We start from the raw sequence: 19408 nt of genomic DNA, 5'->3' as shown, positions 1-19408 counted from the left end.
TGTATGAATTATGTATGAAAATATGTATAAGAAGAACAAGTTCTACGGTAGTGCCGGTGAGTCGCTCACCTTGACGCTAAGCATCCTAGCATGCTAAGCAGCCTTTGTAAATAGTTGGAGCTAATTACGTTTTATCGTTAATGCTAGTTGTGTTTCCTTGGAGTGTAACGGTAGTTGTATTCACTCTCTTTGACTTGTGCATCATTTTGTTGCAGGCTGAGTGAGTGTGGACCCAGTTCATCTCCGGACAAGATGTGAAACACTCCAGCTCCGTGGCCTGTGACGCATTCTGCTTAAAGGGGAAGACAGGCCCAAAATGTTCTTCACAACAAAAGGTTCCCCGCACCCCCACGGCTCTAAATACGGCATTCTGATATTGCGATCGTGAATATGAATTTTTTAAAAAAAACCATCCATCTGCTTTTTTATCTCTCTCATGGGGGGCGGCCATTTTGCCACTTGTTTTCTGATTTTGATCATGTGACGTTTGCAAGCTGAGCCATGATTGGTTGCTACCTGAGCCCTGGACACCCGTGACGTCATTTTCGACAGCAAGTGGCAAAGCTGTAAAATTTGGAATCATTTTTTATCAGAGTGATGAACAAACATTTTAATTGACAGACCAATCCAATTCTGATCGTAAAAATGTCATAATAAAGTTGTCTATGGTTAAGGCGTTGCATTTTTCTGCTCGGAATATAATTACCCATTCAAAGATCAATCCACCATGGACTGACCTCTCCCTCTATCTTCCACTCATCCCTTTATTCATTCATCTGCTTCCGTTAAGTGGCTCCCATTTTATCATCACACTGGGTGAGCAGGCGTGTGTGTGTGTGTGTATGCGAGGCTTACAGTTCAAATATATAAAAATAAATGTACTATTATATACATGTGGGTGTGCGAAGACATTTATCAGCATGCGTGTGCGTGTCAATGTGCTTATCTGCTGATGAAGCGCCAGGAATTAACATGCTGCGCGCACACATGTGCGCAGAAGCGGGCGACGAAAGGAAAGGGGAAGGAAAGCAAAAGAAAGGAGAACGCAGTAGGAGATGGATGAGTGATTGTGACATGACTTATAATGAGATCATTAACCTTGACGAACAGCATCGACTACCGTCAGACGGACACCGAGCTCGAAAAAACACCACGCGCGCACAAATACCGGCGAGACGGCGAGCAAAAACATACGTGGGGATGGAAAAGCAAGCAAAGGAAGACGACGCGCAATCCGGAGTGTCCGGCGTAAGCCGGTTGGTGTCAAGTGAATTATTCATGAACTCAAAGGTGGGAAACGCACAGCATACAAAAATTAAACGGCAACAGAATAGTAAGCTTAAACTTTGTTTTTATTAATGCCATCCTAGTTGGAATATTTAATATGAAAACATTTTGATACAGTGAAGACAACAATGATTAAAATCTCACCATGATCTCTGTAAACTACCACAACAAGAAGCAGTAACAAGGAAGAGAAAGAAAATGTGCCGACGGCATTGGTCACAGAGGCGCCATGCGTTCCTGCGACGGAAATAAACTTCTCGGAAAGCGGATGATTTCTTTCAATAGATGATTTCCCATCTTACAATTCATTTCGATACATTACATTTCCCCCCGATGTATTTGGCAATATATAAATAGGAATAGAGTGGTGTGCAAAAATATTATATTCAGGTTAGAAAGGGTTAGTTAGGTTTTGAGGGATCTGATCTTTAGCATTTGCTAGTGTTGATAATCCCCTCTATCGACTTACCACCTAACATCTACTAGCTTACCCTTCTATCCCGAAGGCATCGTGTCTGCCAAGTCCTGCGTCTTGCCTGGAATTCATTGACTCACTCCAAAGTGTTTTGGATGGCCTGCCTGATCGCTTTATCCACCCGAGAGCAAAAACACTTTGAGCGGGATGCGACTGTTGAATGAGACTCTCCCTAGGTAACCAAGCGGAAATACGACCGATTGAGTAGTGGAGTATTGATCAATTGACCTTATATTTAAAACTGAGGTCCATCGGTTTGGACTCCATGGTCCATCAGTACCTCAAAAAAGCTTGGAATTCAGTCTTTCTTCCTCCAGTGCTTGTAGGTGCGCATGGTGGATCTGACTTGAATCTCAAACACGAAAGGAGTCTACACTTTGAGCATAACCCTAACCCAAAGACGTCAGTATCGAGCCATTCCAATACGCCATCAACAAGAAGGAGGCATCTTCTTAAGAACAACCTCTATCTGTGGGATTCATCCTTGATCGGATCAGACTCGTGTCAAAGCCTTTTCCTGGAAGCTGACGCATGTGGAGGTGCCCTGCCAACTAAATGCTGATCCACCTGAGTTCAGAGAGTTCATGACTACAGTGGGTTTTAATATCATCTATGGTCAACATTCTCAGTGCTCATTGCGGGGGTTTCGAGCCGCCTGGCGAGGGAAATCATCTATTAATAGCTGCACTGACAAATGTAATAGGCCAGTGGTACTCAATAGGTGGCTCCTGAGGGGCATCCGGGCCAACAGTGGCTTTTTTGCGGCCCACAAACTGTCGCTTCCCTTTTCAAGATCAGACGGGCTCAGGCGTTGTATGATCTTGGTTGGGTCAACGCATGTAATACCAGCATTTGTCGCCATGCCAACATTTGGCTTTGGGGAGTAAAAGGAATACATGTAACATAGTTGATTTTAAAAAAAATGGAATCAGATTACATATACAAGTAAAAATGTGGATTATTTCCCCGGATTACAATTTCAATGCAGCATTCGACTGCTTTGAAGATCGCGAGCAGCAGAAATGCATCAATTGTCACAACACAGCTCAGTGGGCTACTGTGGCTCCACTTGCAAACCAGATGAGTATTTTTACCGTTCTCCTACTGTGGGTACACGAGCTTAGTGTGAAAACGCAGCAAAAGAACAGAAATGATAAATGACATTCAGCTCATCGTTTCAAATAAGACAATTAAGCGCATATATGGTATTGCATCAACTTTGCACATGTCCTCATGAATGCATTACACCGTCTCATTTCCAATTTTTTTTGATCATAGTAAAAGGCAACAATAAAATATATATTAAGAACATGTTTTGGACACCGTTAGTGGGAGCTCCTGCTCCAATAAAGGCCTTCAAGTACATTTTTTCTTACATCAAAAATGATTCCAAAGCTTTAGTTGGTAATTTGAATGAAACCTTTTTTTTTTTTTTGCATCAATGTGATGAACAATGAGTTTTTTGACAACAAATACATTTGCTGCAAGTATCATCTTTTTATTTTCCACATAACAATAAAGATGATAACATCTCTTGGACAATACCAAATTGCATTAAGTGAAATGCGATGGATCTCGATTTACAGTGAGAAATTTGCTCTAGTTGCTGTGCAAATGTTCCCATTGTAAGAGCAGTGGTCTTATTCAAAGTGACCACCCAAAAAATATTGTCACCCTCATAAAATAATCGTCCGAGTCATATTTTGACAAAAACATTGCAAGCATTTTGTTGCCTCAAATATCTCAGGATTCTGGTCAGCTCTGCTAAAATTGGCTGCATCTTTAGTTAAACAGATCATTTTATTCAACCCTGAAATGAACTTATGACTAAGTATAATAAATATTTTGTTTGCTTTTACAGTATGTATATTCAGAAACAAAAATGAAATGACTGAGACCATTATTTTAGGAAGGGGACAATAAGTCATTTCTACATAAATCTTCTTTATTGAACTACAAACAGCAAATAAGAAATAAAAAATTAAAAAATAAATCCTCAGGATTAAAACCCTGTTTAACATCACAACCAATCATATCAACTCCTCTTAACATACAGCTGTTGTGATTCGATGCTTCAGCATATTCTAACATTTTTAATCAATTGTAATTTTGCCCATGGGTTCGCCTTCCTTCTTTTTGCAGAAAAGGCCAATCTCTCACAACTAATAAGTAACTGAACTGAATCAATAGCTCCTTTGCTCCTCTGTGTAGAGCAAAGGCATAAATACTTGAATGTTCTCAGCATTAACGCAATAAAATTAACAGAAAAACATAAGTTGGTGTGCAGTGATGGAATAAAAACATCCCATTCCATGTTATTGTGTGTGTGTGTGTGTGTGTGTGTGCCTGTGCTGGCAATCCTGAATCGGTGACACTTTAATTCTACTACATGAAGAAACAGAGAGAGAGAAATAAAAGATTGCATACTCTAATTCAGTGGACTAATGACAGATTTGATGTACTTTTCACCGGTTTCCTATGGTTACATCACCTGATGTGCCTTAGTAGTTCCAAGATATTTGCCCTCAGCATTGCCCTAGGTTGCGACGCTTCAAGTCGACTCTGCTACAAGTTACCTTGCACTCCCCGACGGCACTGACGGATGCGTCGACATCGGATTGACATGCCTTTCGTCTCATGAGAGGCCACTGGCATCCACAGCCAGATGATACATCACCCTCTTGGAGATGAACCTGGATGACGGGGGAATGTTACACAGGGCATTGATGCTTTCCGTTATAAGCTTCAGAATGAAAAGATGGGGGTTGAGACTGTGTAGATTCCAGCACATGAGGACTCACCTCGAAAAGGAGTTATCAAAGATGAGGATGTATTCTCCTGGTTTTCGTACTTTCATTTCTCCCCTTATTGTCTCCTTATGGGAGTTGCAGCGAGTCAGCGGGATCAAGACCTGCCAAAGGGGAAGACTAGTTTAAACGAGACATATGACACCACTTTTCCACAAATTAAAACAGTTCCCAGGTGTCTTCATAAAATGTCAGTGCCTTCCTAAACAGCCACGTGGAGAGCAGCTGACGTTGGGAATGCTTTCCAATATGCACTTGTCATCCTCACTGCCCACTACCGCGGGGTGTGCCAAGGTGGGGGTAAGTGATCGCAACTTTGCTTTAACTGAAGCCGGAGTCTTTTTGTGTTGGTGCTCAGGCCAAAGCCATGTATAATATGAAAATAATGCTTGGCGCCATCTTGTGGCCAAGCAATTATGTTGAACTGAGAGGCGATGCTTCATTTGGGCCATAGCTTTGTCCAATAGCAAAAACATGGTTATGTCGCCATCTTTTGGCATCTATAAGCAATTACAAACCCTTATGGGTAGGCATTGACTGAAAGTGGTATGTCCATCGCTTATGTGGGAGTGTGGGTAAGTGTAGGTGTGCCAGGGCTTCTTCACCTTGGCCTGCTCCAGTGTCGTCTGAGCACTCTCCCGGAAAACAACGCTGAAGGAAATGCCTTTGGGTTCGGAGGTAAATGTCCAAGAGACGGTGGCACCGGGCCAGCCAGCGCTGATGGGCACAGTGCTGTAACAGCTCGACTTGATGAAGAGCTCTCGCGGGATGTCGCCAAAGTTGGAGATGTCGTCCACCGCAAAGCCAGACGCCAACCTAAATCAAGAGACCAACAAACGTCGCGGTCAAAGTGCCGTAATATCACCAAGTGAGCCGTCGATACAGCTCGCTTGATCTCGTTTTGACCATCATCAAAACTGTGCCAGTAGTCATGTGGATGAGCAAAACGAAAGCCATGTTGCTGATCATTTGTTCTCATTCGGTTCGGGGATACTCAAGCCCTCCCCAAAAGTTCTGAAGCACTGATTTAGAATTGTCTCTGAACCTAACAGGCAGGATTGTTGAATAGGGGGTGGGAAGGGGAGCCTGAATCTCAGAACTGTGAGGCAGACATGGTCACCACTGGGATACTGCCTCATTCCCAATTCAGGTAACACTTTTTTTTTATGCTTCCCTCAAACGATTATTAACATTTACAGTGTGTGAACTTAACCGGTGCCTGTTTATTTCTTTGGTTCCAGGAAAGTAAATCTTATTTTCGTACAGTTTTCTCATGTCAGAGTTTCACATGAGTGTTTCACTTCACTTCTCACTTCCCGTTTTGACACTGAACATGACCAAAAACATATGAAACCATGTGACAGCATGTAAACAGGACTTGTGGTATGAAAAAAAAGGGGGGGGGGATTTACGTCAGTTCTCCCGACTTGAGCAGGCCGATCTCTGCATCTTGCACGGTTCCAAATTGGTCCTCTGGGTTTTCTGATGAGACGTCTCCTGTGCTGGCACTGCTGCTGCTTCTGCACAAGACAAAAAGCCACTTAAGCAGGGTACAAACATACTCATAACTGGGGTCTAATTTCAGCCCCTTTGCACCCTTTTGAGCAAATGCCAGACTGTAAAATGTTTTTAAAAGATTATCCTGAGAATTATACTTTGGTGTGGGGTGTGAAGAGTGAATAGTCAATGAAGATTAAGGTAAAAAAATCTGCAACATCATAACTCACACGTAACCTCTGGATGAATACTGCAGTATTTTGACACTTTTGTCCATACAAGTATATTTCAATAGGAATACCTTCCAACTGCAACCTGAACGGAATTAATGTTGTTTCAGGAATCTTTATTTGTTATGAAGTGAGCTTTTGAGATTGGTATTTGGCAGGCAAGTGAGATACGTACAGCTGTGCTGCCTCCTGCTGTCCATGTCCAGAAGAGCAGGCAGTGGCAAATGAGTCACTGTCGGAGACACGGCTGACTTCCTCCTCTGTGATGATATCAAACATCCCATCCTCCACCTTGTCGCCTTCATCCCCTCCTGGGGAATAAACCATATTCAGCATTCAACATACTTGAACGTTGTGTCACGTAGGACCACAAACAGACTCCTTTACCCAAGACGCTCGTAACAGCTCTCAGAGGCTGCAGCAGACGGCTCAACGCAGAAGCCGGCATGCTGGGGGAGTTGTCCTCCTGCGGGGGTCTCTCTGCCTCGAAACCGCGCTGATTGCAACACTCCCGGCAGCAGCGCTCTCTGGTGCCGCCCTGCTGGTTGCTGGCTACAATGGCCAGGCAATAGTGGCAGAAAGGACGGCCACAAAATCTAGGGGGTAAAAAGTCACCAAAGTTATTCAGCCATTATTCGTTTATAATGCATATGAAGTTGAGTGAACAATCAAAATTGTACCTCGGTTTGAGTGAGTGAGTGAGTGTTAGTCTATGTGTGCCTTGACTGGCAACCAGTTCGGGGTTTACCCCGCCTACTGCCCGAATATGGCTAAGATAGGCTCGAGCACGCCCGTGGCCCTTGTGAGGTTGCGACTCGGATAATGAACATAAGGATCTTTTCGAATACTGCATATCTCACCGAGGTCTCTAACATGAACCATTTTTTAAAATCTTTGTCACTTTTAAAACCTGGAAATTGCGAAATCAAACAACGAACGCACATAGTGCAGTGTCGAAATCTGTAGTTAACGTGGCGTCTGCCTGACCTGCAATTGTGCTTGCGCAGCCACCAGCCGAATGGGGTGTCGCAGCCAAGGCAGTAGTTGACGTCACGCTCCGTCTCCTCATTGCGCAGCTTCTGTTCAAACTCCAGCGCATCCGTCTTCTGCCACAGCACGTCTTTGTCCCTGCGCAGAAATAACCCATAAATGAGAATTGCGAGAGAAAATACAGTTTGCAGTCAAATAAACTGATTCTGACCATGACACCAACATAGCGTACGTGTACCTGATGAGCTCCACCAGTCTTTCCTCCAGGTTGACCTTGGTTTGGTAGAGGTCGTCGAGTTCGGCGGCCGTCCTCAAATCCAAGTTCTGTTTGTCCAGCGTGACGCTCCTCAGAGCGTCCCTCAGCTCCCGGCAGGCCCGTTGAGTCGCATCAAGCTCCTCCTGGCATCTTTGCACAAAATACCAAACAAGGGACAAAAATCTATTAGGAGTAATTCCCAAATGGCCTCTGTGCAGTTATTTGTATTTTTGAAGTTTAAAAAGAAGATAATCCTTAAGCAGTAACACAACCTCAAGGATGAATGGAAACAAATATTATTGGGCAACTAGAAAAAAGAAAAAAAAATTCTCACCTTGATAAGTTCTTTCTCAGATGGATTACCTCGTTGTCTTTCTGCTCAAGGAGATTTTCCGACTGGGCCATCTGAATGGTTTTCTCGGCGAGGTGGTGCCGGTATCTTTGCACCTCAGCCTAGCAACAGTCACAAAAAATGTACATGAGGCTTCTAGGCAAAGACATTCAAAGTCTATGCAAAGTCATTGGAACACCTGCAGAGAGCTGCATCCATAATTCATTCTGTCTGTGTCAGGGGCAATAATGCTCCATTTTGATTGACAACAACAGAAAGCTAATGATTTTAAATGTATTTTTTTCATTGTAGTTTCAGTGTATTGCAACAACAGTTAATCGCTGCTCATATTGTGACAGTCTCACACAGTAATTTTTCTTTTTTTTTACTACTTCAGTATTGTTTTAAAATGCAGATTTTTTAAAAGGTGAAATATTAGAAGAATGAAGGTTACTTTTGTGAAAGAAGGTTTATATTTTGGGGATAAAAAGTCATATTTTCAAGGTAATGCTGTGTAGTTCTAGATAAATCGGGTAGTTTCAAGATGAAATTTGTAATCTTACGAAAATAGTTGTCGAGTTGTAAATTGCACTGTTATATGGGAACGTGTAGTAAGCATAGCAGAGGGAACAGTTATTTTTTTGACTGCATGTAGAAGAGGCAATGTCGAGGTTCTTTTCAAGTTCGTAGTAGGCTTCCTGTAGTTACTGTGTAATTGCATGCCAGGAATCGAGACAAAGCCACAGGCTGCTTAGCCCAGTTTTACGTGAGTGGTCTGATTTTGAAATGCACTTGTTATATGAGTGTTTATCAAGAAAAATATATATTATCTTCACTTTGAAGACATCCAATTTATTTCTTGAATATCTATTACTTTAATTTTGTGGCGTACTGTAGAATCATTGCTATTGATCACGAAATCCACACTGAGGGGTGCAATATATTCTCTCACCTCCAAACGCTTTAGTTTCTTCTCCACCTCGACTGCGTTCTCCTGCTCACTCAACATCTGTAACCTTTCATCCATTAACTCTTCATTGACACTCTGAAAGTCAACACAAAAGTATGATTACGGTTCTATTTTTATGCTAACAGGGTTGCTAAAAGCCTCGAAGCTCTGATTTGCTAGTCCGACCTGCAATTGGCTGCTGTGGCTGATAGCCTGGTTGCTGAGCTCCAGGCGGAGAGCCTCGATCTCCTGGTGGCTCCTCCTCTGCAGCACATCCGCCTCCTCCTGGACCTTGGTCAGCTCCTCCTGCAGCTTCTGCGTCATGGCCCAAAGATCATCCTGGTGACGGAGCTTGCTGAGGAGCTGACGATTCTCCCGGCGGAGCTGCTCTGTGCAGGCATCCAGCCTGGTGGCCTCCTGTGCGGCCTCCTCCTCCAGCGCTTGCTGCCTCTTGGAGAGGGTCTCCCACCGCAGGCGGGCCTCTTCATTCTCGGCCGTCAGCATGCACACGCGAACTCCGAGCTCGGCGGTTTCCGTGTTAGCTCGGTACAGGGCCTCCCCGGAGTCGCTGTTCTCAAGGCACAAGGCGTCATAGCGTTGCTTGAGAGTGTGTAGCTCCTCCCTGCTGGCCGTCACCTCGGCAGCCAGGCTCGCCCGAGCCAGGGCCTCGCAGTCTCGCTCGCGGATCAATGCCTCCTCGCGCTCACGAGAACGCAGGATCTCGTCGACGTGCCGCCTGTTCAGCTCCTCCACTTGACCCTTGAGCTGTTCCGCCAAGACTCGCAGGTCCTCTCTGGATGCCTCTGTCACCTCCTGAAAGGCCTGAGCTTTCATTCTTTCTTCCGTTCCAGCCAGGAGCTGAGCCCTGAGCTCCACCACCTCTTCCCTGAGGCGGTGCACCTCCAGAAGGTTGAGCTCCAGTTGAGCCTCGGCAATCACTAGCCTGAATGGAGCCTCTTTGGTCTCAGAGGTTAAATGTTCCTCACGAAGCTTGGGCATTTTCTCATTGCTCTCCGCCGCTCCTTTCTCATCATGTTGCTCCGAGGTCCTGCTCTCCAGCTCCTCAGCACGAGCCAGCACAAGCCCACATTTAGCCGTCTGGTCTTTGAGCATGACTTCCGTTTGCTGGAATTTCAGCAGCAGCTCCGCGTGACTTTTTTGGGATACTGTGAGGTTCTCGGACAGATTTGACACTTTGGCGTGAAGCAAGTCGAGCTCCTCCTGGGCCTCAGAGAGTTGTTTTTTCAGGGAGGACTGGACCTCAAGGAGTTCCCGATTATCCTGAAGCACACTTTTCTGCTGAGCTTCCAATCGCTCTTTCTCAAGAAGAACCTTCTCGACAAGCCCCGCAAAACGGTGGTTTTCCTCCAGAAGCTTCTCCTCACGTTCTTCCATGCAAAGATCGGCAGCTTCCACCCTTCCCTTCAGGTGCTTCTCAGAAGCCCTCAGAGTGGCTAGCTGGTCTAGCAAGACTTCCCTTCCCTGAGTCATCTCTGCGATGGTCTCCTCACTCTTTTTGACCGCTTGCAGTAGCGCAGTGTTTATACCCTTAAGTTCGCAGCACTCAAATTTGCAATTATTAAAGTTGCCGGTTTCTTCACAGGCCTTCCCATTGTTTTCATTGAGTCTAGAAATCAGACTCTCTTTCTCGACGTTCAACTTCTCCAGATGCTCTTCCAAATGTTTGATTCTCTCGGCGCTGACAGAAAGCTCTTTCTCTCTGCTTTTTAAGGTTTTCCGCAAGTCCAGCAGTTGAACCTCCAGGGTTTCATTCTGGCTGTCTCTGGCAGTACATCGGCGCTCGATCTCGTCACGTTCCTCCTGCAGCCTGCGTCTCAGTTCCTCTGCCTGGCGCTCTCGAAACTCTAGCGAGGTCTGCAAGCCCTGCAGCTGCGCTCGTAAATTCCCACTCTCCTTCTCTTTCAGCGTCAATGCACCTTGAATGCGACCAACCGCGCCCTGGAGTTCCTCCAAGCGCTTGAGGGTTTCTGCGCGCTCATCCTGGCCACGGGATTTGAGGTCAGCCAATTTCTCCGTGCAGGTCCTCAACTCCTCCTCCTTCAGTTTGAGCTCATGAGACACACGCTCACAATGCCTGGCCCGGTCCTCAGCCTCCTTCTTGGCCTCCAGCCTCTTCTCCTCTGTCAAGTTTAATTTATCGAGGAGTTCTTGGATCTTCCAGGCTGATTCGCAGAAGTTGGTCATTTCTTTGGTCTTTTCTTTAATAGTCTTGTCCAGCTTAGACAGGAGCTCCATATTTTTGTTTTCAGTAGCTGCGAGTCTGTCTTGAAGTTCACAGTTGTTTTCTTCCCAACACGTTTGATAGTGGTTGCGGACATCCATAGTAGTGGTGACTTCTGAAGGATCTGGCAAACTGGTCTTCTGAGTTGCTAGCAACTGGCCCTGAAGGTTCTTCACCACATCATTCAGCCGGGCAGCCTCTTTGCCCAAGTCGTCCACCTGTCCAAGAAGCTCTTGCTTCCTGAGCTCAGACTGGTCGAGCTCGATGCGGAGATTCTCCGCAACACTGCGAAGGGATGTTTCTGCTGAAGCAAAGTCCCCAGGGAGACTAAAGTCTGGAATTGAGACCTCCTGTGACTGGATGGTTGATGGAAGATGTCCTTCAAATCATATTCAAACAAAAAATAAATACATTTCATATGCAGTGCTTTATACCTGGACCAGACTGTTGACGCTGGAACAACGACTGGGGGGTCTCCACAACAGTCCTAATGAGCCAGCCCCTGACGTCCGTCTTTCATGAAACCAAAAGGGGGAAAATAACGTTTTATATGAGTAACGCAGCTGAAAAAACTGGAGAGGTCTTCATCTTTACACCATGTGCTATATCGGCAGTACCAACATGTCGTTTTTTTTTCTTCATACGTGGTGTCTGATTTTGTGAATCAGTTTAAATCTACGTGATTGATTTTATTTTATTTTTTTAAGACCACACAAACGTCCTCATTTGAAATGGTGAAAAACAATTCAGAACCACGCAGTTCTGTCTTTGCACAGTTTTTCAGCAATTATCATCAAATACTGTATGTAGACTGTATTTTTTAAGATGTTAAATTAATGTGTGTGATCCAGCGATGCCTCTGAAAAAAAAATACATATCGACAAGTCCGCACCGGTTACCTGGCAAAGGCTGGCCAATCAATGTCAAGATCGTAACCTCGGGCAGCAACATCAAAATGGATCTGGTTGAGATCGTACAGGTGGTTTACGATCTTTGAGGTAAGGCTTGGGTCAAGGAAGGGGCTCCGGGCGTAGTACCAGTCACTAGGGAAGATAAAATTTCGCAGGTAAACAAGGAGGTGGGGGATCGGCGTCACATAACTTGACTGTAGTCAGACTCCAGTTGCCACTTTTAGGACTTGCGATTTGCTTGTCTAAAACTTGTCAAAGTCTTGACTTGACTTGAATCACATATGTGGACAAATCATAGTGGTTGCATTAGAAAATATGAAAGGCCAAATCAGTGTGTTTTTGTTATTCAAAGAAAAGTTACTTTTTTTTTGTGTAACATGCAACATGAAACTCATCGCCATAGACACTACATTTACATCAGTGACCTTCATTTGTCAGACGCAGGTTAGATTCACAGTTTAGCTCACCAAGAGCTCCTCCCATCTCTGACCAAAGCCATGCCCATCATTAACGTGCACGTACATAGACAAGCCGATTTTACCCACGAAAATTACATTGCTAGTTACATTGCACAGGCAATTGTTTGATTTCATCAGGGTTAACTGAAATGTGGAATTAAAGACACTTATTATAGTGTGGGAAGCAAGTCGCATCTGAATGGTTCAATGGGAGTGGGTGTTCGCTCAGTGAAAAGAGAACCGAGACATAATTTGGGAAGAGAGAGTCGCACATCCCCGAAAAATAGGAACATGTAAACATGAGCCGTATGAGACGGCTACTCACCTTGTGACTTTCTGATTGATGAGACACTGCTGCAGTGTGTCGGCAAGTCGCTGGTGAACCAGTAAGTAGCGGATGAAGGCCCTTCCTTTACCCAGTGAGGTTCTTATCTGAGAACGCATGCGCAAATTACAAAAAATAATTTTGACGAGAGATGACAAAACAACGACCTGTGCATCATCCAAATTGACTAATCCAATGAACAGTAATCTGAAAAGAACCAGTGTAAATGCCTGGACAAAAGAACCCAAATTCAGGGTGTCAAAAAAAAACATAATACAGTTGTCATCAGCATACCCAGCTGTAATCTATCGTGTCAGTCTTCAAGATGATTTCTGGCAGGCCTTAGCAGATGGAGGGATATACGTAAAATAGACAACTTTCAGGTCTGCTGCGAGGACACCAGCTGGAGACTCACCGATATTTGTGTGCAACAGAACGTAATCAAAGGCCTATGAGAGTTGGGGTTTTATTGACGTATGGCGTACTCTAAAAATGAAAATGAAACACAGTCCACTGAAACACAAAAAGTCTAAACTATTACTTTTATAACCGTTTTATTTCACGGCTACTTCATAAGAAAGAGTATGTTGTTTTTATGTATTTGATGGCCAACAGTAAAAACATGGACGTTCTAAAAGTATCCACATGGAAATCCCCTTTACAAAATGCTCTTCAGAGAACCCCCCAAAAAATCTTCAAATAAATTGCACAGTCAGAAAACCCAATCACTTTTGACAACAGCTATATGATCTACATAAACTGTGAAGCTTACCACTGTGAATTCCGAGGAATAAACGAAGGAAGAGTAGCTGTAGTTGAAAGAAGGCGAGTGAATCGGTCCAGAGTGACTGACCGAAGGATTAGTTAGACGATAATGCACCCTGTGTATTTGTGTCTGTGCTTGTCTCACGCGGCATACCGCATCTCAAGTGTGTGTGTGTGTGTGTGTGTGTTGCAGAGCAGGATTACCTCAGGGATGGACTTTACAAAACGAATGCCATCATTAGCACCCTTGATCTTAATCAGGCAGTCGCAGAAGTAATCCCAGTAGTCTTTTCTTTGGCCGAGAAAGGTTGTCTTCTCCTTCAGGTCAAACTGTAAAAACACACAGTGTTGTATTGAACTATTTGATGGCCACTCAACAGTGTCAAGGAGACGTTTGCATTATTTCCACAAGTTAAAAATGTTCGCAATTGTCTGAGACATGCTTTTGGCAAAGAATACACAGAGGAGAGAGAATTACAGCCTCACTAAAATTTGCCTGTATAGAGGGGGTGGTCCCGTCTCATAAAAATGAGTCATTGCTCAACCCACACCCTCAACCGTGGGGTCAACAGCAAGTATGGTTTAATTATCATGACGACATGGAGTGGAGCAAGTCTAAAAAAGGCAGGTGCAGACTGCAATATGCATGAGGACACTTAAAGCTTGGATTGCATTTTCATTGGTGGAGGACGCACTTCACCAGAGACTCAACCATTTGCATCAAGCTCATCAGGTATAATACCTGCAGCAAGTACTCCAGTTTGTAGAAAAATTTGCGCAGGTTGGTGCTGTCATCGGTTACGGGCTCAGCGTACTCTTTATGCTCTTGACTCAGCTGAAACACAGCATCTAAAAAAAGAAAAATAAATGTAAAAAAGAAAAATCGCTCACACATGTCCCTTGCGATATCAACATTCACTTTTTCTGACCTCATTGTATCCCAGTTGTATAAATCTAATTTGTAATTTTCAGAGTTTTTGCTATGTCACTGGATTTTACTGTGATTCATTTTTCTACACCGACTAACTTCATATGTGCTACAACAGACTTCAGATGTCAAAACATATATCTCACATGCTTGTCTTGTATTGGTATTATACAAAAGCTGTATTTTATATATTATACAAATAAAATCAAGATCTGACAAAGATTTTGGGTCCCCCAAAGGACCACCATTCAAAAGTGCTTCATGTGTGATTTCATTTCGGCACTTTTAGTCCTCCGTTCAGGGAGGATGGAGCAGAGATTCAAAAACCGGACCTTAGAACTGTGGGGGAGCGTGCTAACCACACGGGAAGGTATTGCAAACTGCAGACTACAACTCTAATATTGGTGAAGCGGTAAAGATGATGCTGTGCTGCTGGTGTGTTTGTATCTTTATTACCATAGAGATCTCTGATGATCCTTTGCAGCTGATTTTGGCCAACTGAGGAGCATGAGGAGGTCATTGTGGAACTAAGAGAAATTTAAAAAACAAACCTTGTTACTCCAAACTAGACAAATCAACAACAACATCAAAATAATAATAATGTCTTTATGGAACCTGAAAGACACCATCATGCCTCGAACTGTGCCGCTTCTGTGGGATAAGTAGTGTTCTTTTCATTTCAACAGTTCCCAAGCTGACACGCAGGGGACCACGCAGGCCACGGAAACGGCTTTTTTTTTTACAACACCTAAACTCTTTTTGTCAGTGTTTTTATGTCATTTATGACCCTCTTTGACATCGACACGTGAGAGTAAACGTCCAAAAGCTATTTATAGCAGAATCACCTGCTATTGCCTCTCCACTTCCGGGTCCCGAAAATGTCCATACAGTCACATTGGCGTTCATGGTGATAGTAAAAGGAGAAAAATAGCTTATCTCACAAACGTTGGCAAAATCATACTTACTTGACGTGAAATAGTCCAGAATGGCCACTATACCGTTACCTAACAGAATCTCGGTCTGATCAAGGCGGGTACCATTGCATGATTGACAGGTAATTTTGACCAAACGGGGTGACCACGGGTCTCACCATGCTTCAGGTTTGGTTGAGAGACATAAACAAACAACTAAAATGAATGTTGAGGAAATTTAAAAAAGAAATAACTATAAATAAATAAATAAATAAATAAATAGATAGATAGATAGATAGATAGATAGATAGATAGATAGATAGATAGATAGATAGATAGATAGATAGATAGATAGATAGATAGATAGATAGATAGATAGATAGATAGAAACGTTGTACGTCATAGTTAGTGCGGTTTTTTTTCATTTTTCAATCGTATAAATTAGGATTGAAACTACAGTATTAACGGACACTACAGTATTGTAATATTTGAATACGCGCATCACAAACCAACCCTACTATATTTATGGAGCCGAGTCTCTGGAAGGACTAGACTGGACACAAAATATTTTTTATGTGGGCTTTATTCCCGACTGAACAATGAGAAATTGTACAGCTTTAAGATGAAAGTCTGAGATGGAAACTGAATTTTAAAAGAGTTCGAAAAGGGATCTAAGAGATCAAAGAAAATCATCTAACAGATTAAAGACAATTACGCCACAATAGACAACAGCAGTGGCTTGCTTAATGTGCAAACAGAAATAAAAATACATTATTTCCAACCCACAATACTTCTTAGTGCAGAACAAATAATCATTACAACCCAATGTTTTGAGATGCAGCCACACTTACTCGATATGTTCCGGTGTGTAGAGTGTGTACAAAGCACGTGGACAAACACAAATGATCTCCCCTCTAAAGAACAGATAACACAGTTCATATAATTTCACAGTCAAAAAAAACATATTTACATCTTGTACATTGCGAACACTTACGCTATACAGCTCTTCACACTGCAAACCACGATATTGTGCTCTACAAATACCATTCAACTAATTAATCATCTGTCCAAAATTAACACCTAAGATGCGTCATGGTAAACTAGTTACCAATTACCTGGATATCGCCAGGGTTACGACGACGATCATGGGTGTATCACGTTGGGACAAGCAGTGGGCACACTTCACGTGCATGTCACCCTTACTGGTCTGATTCTCACACGCTGCATATGTTCCCGCTTGTTTTGATCTAGTGTGGCTCTTAAAGTGACAATGCTACATTTGTTAAACAAGGAAGCCTTCACTACAAACGTCTAAGTAAGTTTCACCTGGTTACATTTATCTAGTTACAGTGTATATAATTTTTGAGTATTGCCCCCCTCCCAAAAAGACGGTTTATATGCTTTTTGAGGATTGTATTACCGTTTTAGTTGTAATTGCCCCCAAAAAAGACATTTTGTTGGTGCTGTTTATTGAGTTGTCACAAAATTACTTGATGACAAAAGTTTAACAGAATCTTTCTTTGAAAAAACGATAGGTGAAAATGCTCGGTGGGCGTGCATGATGTGAAATTGATGTTCACAGCATTGTGGGTCATAATTAGGGAACCATAACCGAGATTGCGGTGTGTGTGCAGGAACGTTTGTGCAGGTGCAGTATTTTCAACTTTATTTATCATTCACTTAGGAATGTTTCATGAAATTTTGTAAAGGTTTTTACACCCTTTAAATGTGGCATCAGTGTCGATAACCGAATGTCAGTGATTTATTGATTTAATTATTTACATATGAACACTATTTAAGACTTTTCTCTGTACATTGGGTCATTCAGAATGATCCTATTTTTGACTTGCTAACAATTATTTTTTTGTGAATTAATTTCTTCTAATATTTTGACTTTGTTGCCACAGACTCATACAATCGTCACCCCGCTTTACTATAGTTCCTTGCGAATGTTCTCATTTTGTATTTGTCTGTTTTGATGGTTTTTCCCATTTAATTAAAATTTGAAAGTGCATCATCGACTGTGGCTTTCCTTGCCAATGTGATGACATTTCTTAATCACGATGGGATGTAGACACTGTACAAATACTTTTGGTCCTAACTTTATATCATCTCCTCACCATGGTAGAAATGGCTGCAGCTGAAGAAGTCACCATGACAGGAACACCAATCAAGACGACTAACTGGACATATTATGATGATAATTATAATTATGATGAAGACTACCAAGATGAAATGTGTAATGCAAGTACCCTGTTGCACTTCATCCAGATCTCCAGTCCTCTCTTTTACTCCGTGGTCGCTGTGCTCAGTCTGCTGGGCAACATCCTGGTCGTGGTAATTGTACTCAAGTATGAGAAAGTCCAAAACCTCACCAATGCCCTCATCCTCAATCTAGCTGTGTCAGACCTCCTATTTGCAACGGCGCTGCCATTCTGGGCCTACTATGATGTTTGGGGCTGGGCTTTTGGGGAGCGTGCGTGCAAGTTGGTGAGCTTCGTATTCAACGTGGGATTCTACAGCAGCGGTCTGCTCCTCATCGCCATGACGGCCCAACGCCACGCCGCTGTGCTCAACCCCTTGTCTGGTCTCGTGTCGGCAGCAGGTGTCTACAGCGTGTTGGCATCCATCCTCATCTGGACCACAAGTGTCATGGTGGCCGTCCCGGCCTTAGTCCTCACTGTGGTCGTGGAGCAGAGTGGCAAGCATCACTGCGAATATGACGATTCCGCCAGCGGCTTGTGGGGAATCTATCAGCAGAATGTCCTTTTTGTCCTCATCTCAGGCGTGTTTCTCTTTTGCTACTCTCAGATCCTATGCAGGCTGTTTCGTCCTTCAGCGAGGAGACGCAAGAACAGAACTTTGAAATTAATTTTCACTCTCATGCTGCTCTTTTTCGTGGGCTGGGCTCCATATAATATTGCACTCTTTCTTAAATCTTTACGCTTCTGGTCCCAAACGCCTATGGACTCGGTGACCCTGGCCAAGCAGTGTGCCAGCCACAACCGTCTGGACTTTACCTTTCACATCAGCAGGCTTTTGGCTTTCTCGCACTGCTGCCTCAACCCCGTCTTCTATGTCTTAGTGGGCTCCAAATTCAAACACCACTTGAAGAAGATGATGGGGTGCTGGCGTGACAGTGACGGCGGCGGCGCATATGGGCAACGTGGCCGACTGGTGATCACATCACTGTCTAGCGGGGATGACCTCTGCGTGTAACTCAGCAACCTTTTCTACACACTGTACCGCTAATAAATATCAGCTTATTGCAAGACCTACAAAAGCAAAGACACAATGACACAAAAAAATATATATTCTTCACAAGTCTAAATGTTACTTTTTACTTAAATTTGCGCCTGCTTGCTTTAGGGATGTGTTGAGCAAGGCTGTGGCTATGCATGCATTTTATTTCATGAACAGTATGATAAGCAATGTCTTCTCAGCCATATTGTTTGCTTGGTATGGTGTGAGAATAATGAAATTCAGTGAAATTGGCTGTTAGCGTCAGACATTATTTGCTAAAGACAGATTGTTACAAAAAATTGTATGTACAGTGTGTCCCATAAGTCTCCGTCCGCAGGAGAAATTATACATTCCATATGGTTCTAACATTTATTTATTTCTGTTTCAGTTGACCTAGAAAATATGTTTGAATAAAGAGCATGGCACTGCTCTTGTACTGCACTGATTAAAATGTGAATATACATTTTCTGGATTTCAATACATTTCAGTTTATTTCACCCAACGCTTTATTTTAATGGAGATTCACACATACAAAATAAATAATGTGTTCTGTGCAAAAATGTAATAAACAAAGTCATCACTAATTTAGACATTGTCATTGTCCCTGTACCAGTACTTGTTGAGATTCGTGTTCCTTAGTTTTGGGGAGGGATTCATTTAGATGAGTCTAAAACAAGGCTTTTAGGGGAAAGGGGCATGCTCGAATTCCATCAGAAGTCGGTGTCACTCCATTTGATTTTCTAAAATATATTTGAAGCTTATTTTCTCAGCCCTCCTGTAGTCAAGCCCTTCTTAACCCTTAG

General features: G+C 43.2%; 3 protein-coding genes across 6 annotated transcripts in view; 1 reads left to right on the top strand and 2 right to left on the bottom strand.

Annotated features, from left to right (window-relative positions):
- The window catches only part of adcyap1r1a (adenylate cyclase activating polypeptide 1a (pituitary) receptor type I), a 43214-nt gene extending 30700 nt beyond the window's left edge, over positions 1–12514 (bottom strand). For all 4 annotated transcript variants that reach the window (XM_052088280.1, XM_052088281.1, XM_052088282.1 and 1 more), the window contains exon 1: positions 12466–12514. In XM_052088280.1, the coding sequence (XP_051944240.1) occupies positions 12466–12499 (34 nt within the window). In that variant the 5' untranslated portion in view covers positions 12500–12514. The remainder of the gene's footprint in view (positions 1–12465) is intronic.
- LOC127616585 (FYVE and coiled-coil domain-containing protein 1-like) lies at positions 1335–15561 on the bottom strand. Its single transcript, XM_052088258.1, has 18 exons — positions 15417–15561; positions 14908–14978; positions 14266–14372; positions 13728–13853; positions 12759–12865; positions 11964–12107; positions 11499–11577; positions 9009–11420; positions 8826–8918; positions 7877–7995; positions 7525–7692; positions 7284–7424; positions 6684–6892; positions 6472–6607; positions 5982–6089; positions 5175–5385; positions 4564–4673; positions 1335–4455 (listed from the first exon to the last, which is right to left on the bottom strand). The coding sequence occupies exons 2-18, from the start codon at positions 14969–14971 to the stop codon at positions 4398–4400; spliced, it is 4392 nt and encodes a 1463-aa protein (XP_051944218.1). The 5' UTR covers positions 14972–14978; positions 15417–15561; the 3' UTR covers positions 1335–4397.
- A 1378-nt stretch (positions 15562–16939) lies between these two features.
- Positions 16940–19187, top strand: LOC127616608 (chemokine XC receptor 1). The gene is made up of 2 exons (XM_052088309.1): positions 16940–17010; positions 17491–19187. The coding sequence occupies exon 2, from the start codon at positions 17493–17495 to the stop codon at positions 18579–18581; it is 1089 nt and encodes a 362-aa protein (XP_051944269.1). The 5' UTR covers positions 16940–17010; positions 17491–17492; the 3' UTR covers positions 18582–19187.
- Positions 19188–19408: the final 221 nt, after the last annotated feature.

The sequence above is a fragment of the Hippocampus zosterae genome, chromosome 15, assembly GCF_025434085.1.
Source record: "Hippocampus zosterae strain Florida chromosome 15, ASM2543408v3, whole genome shotgun sequence".
NCBI lineage: Eukaryota > Metazoa > Chordata > Actinopteri > Syngnathiformes > Syngnathidae > Hippocampus > Hippocampus zosterae.
This window is presented reverse-complemented; position numbering and strand designations above follow the sequence as displayed.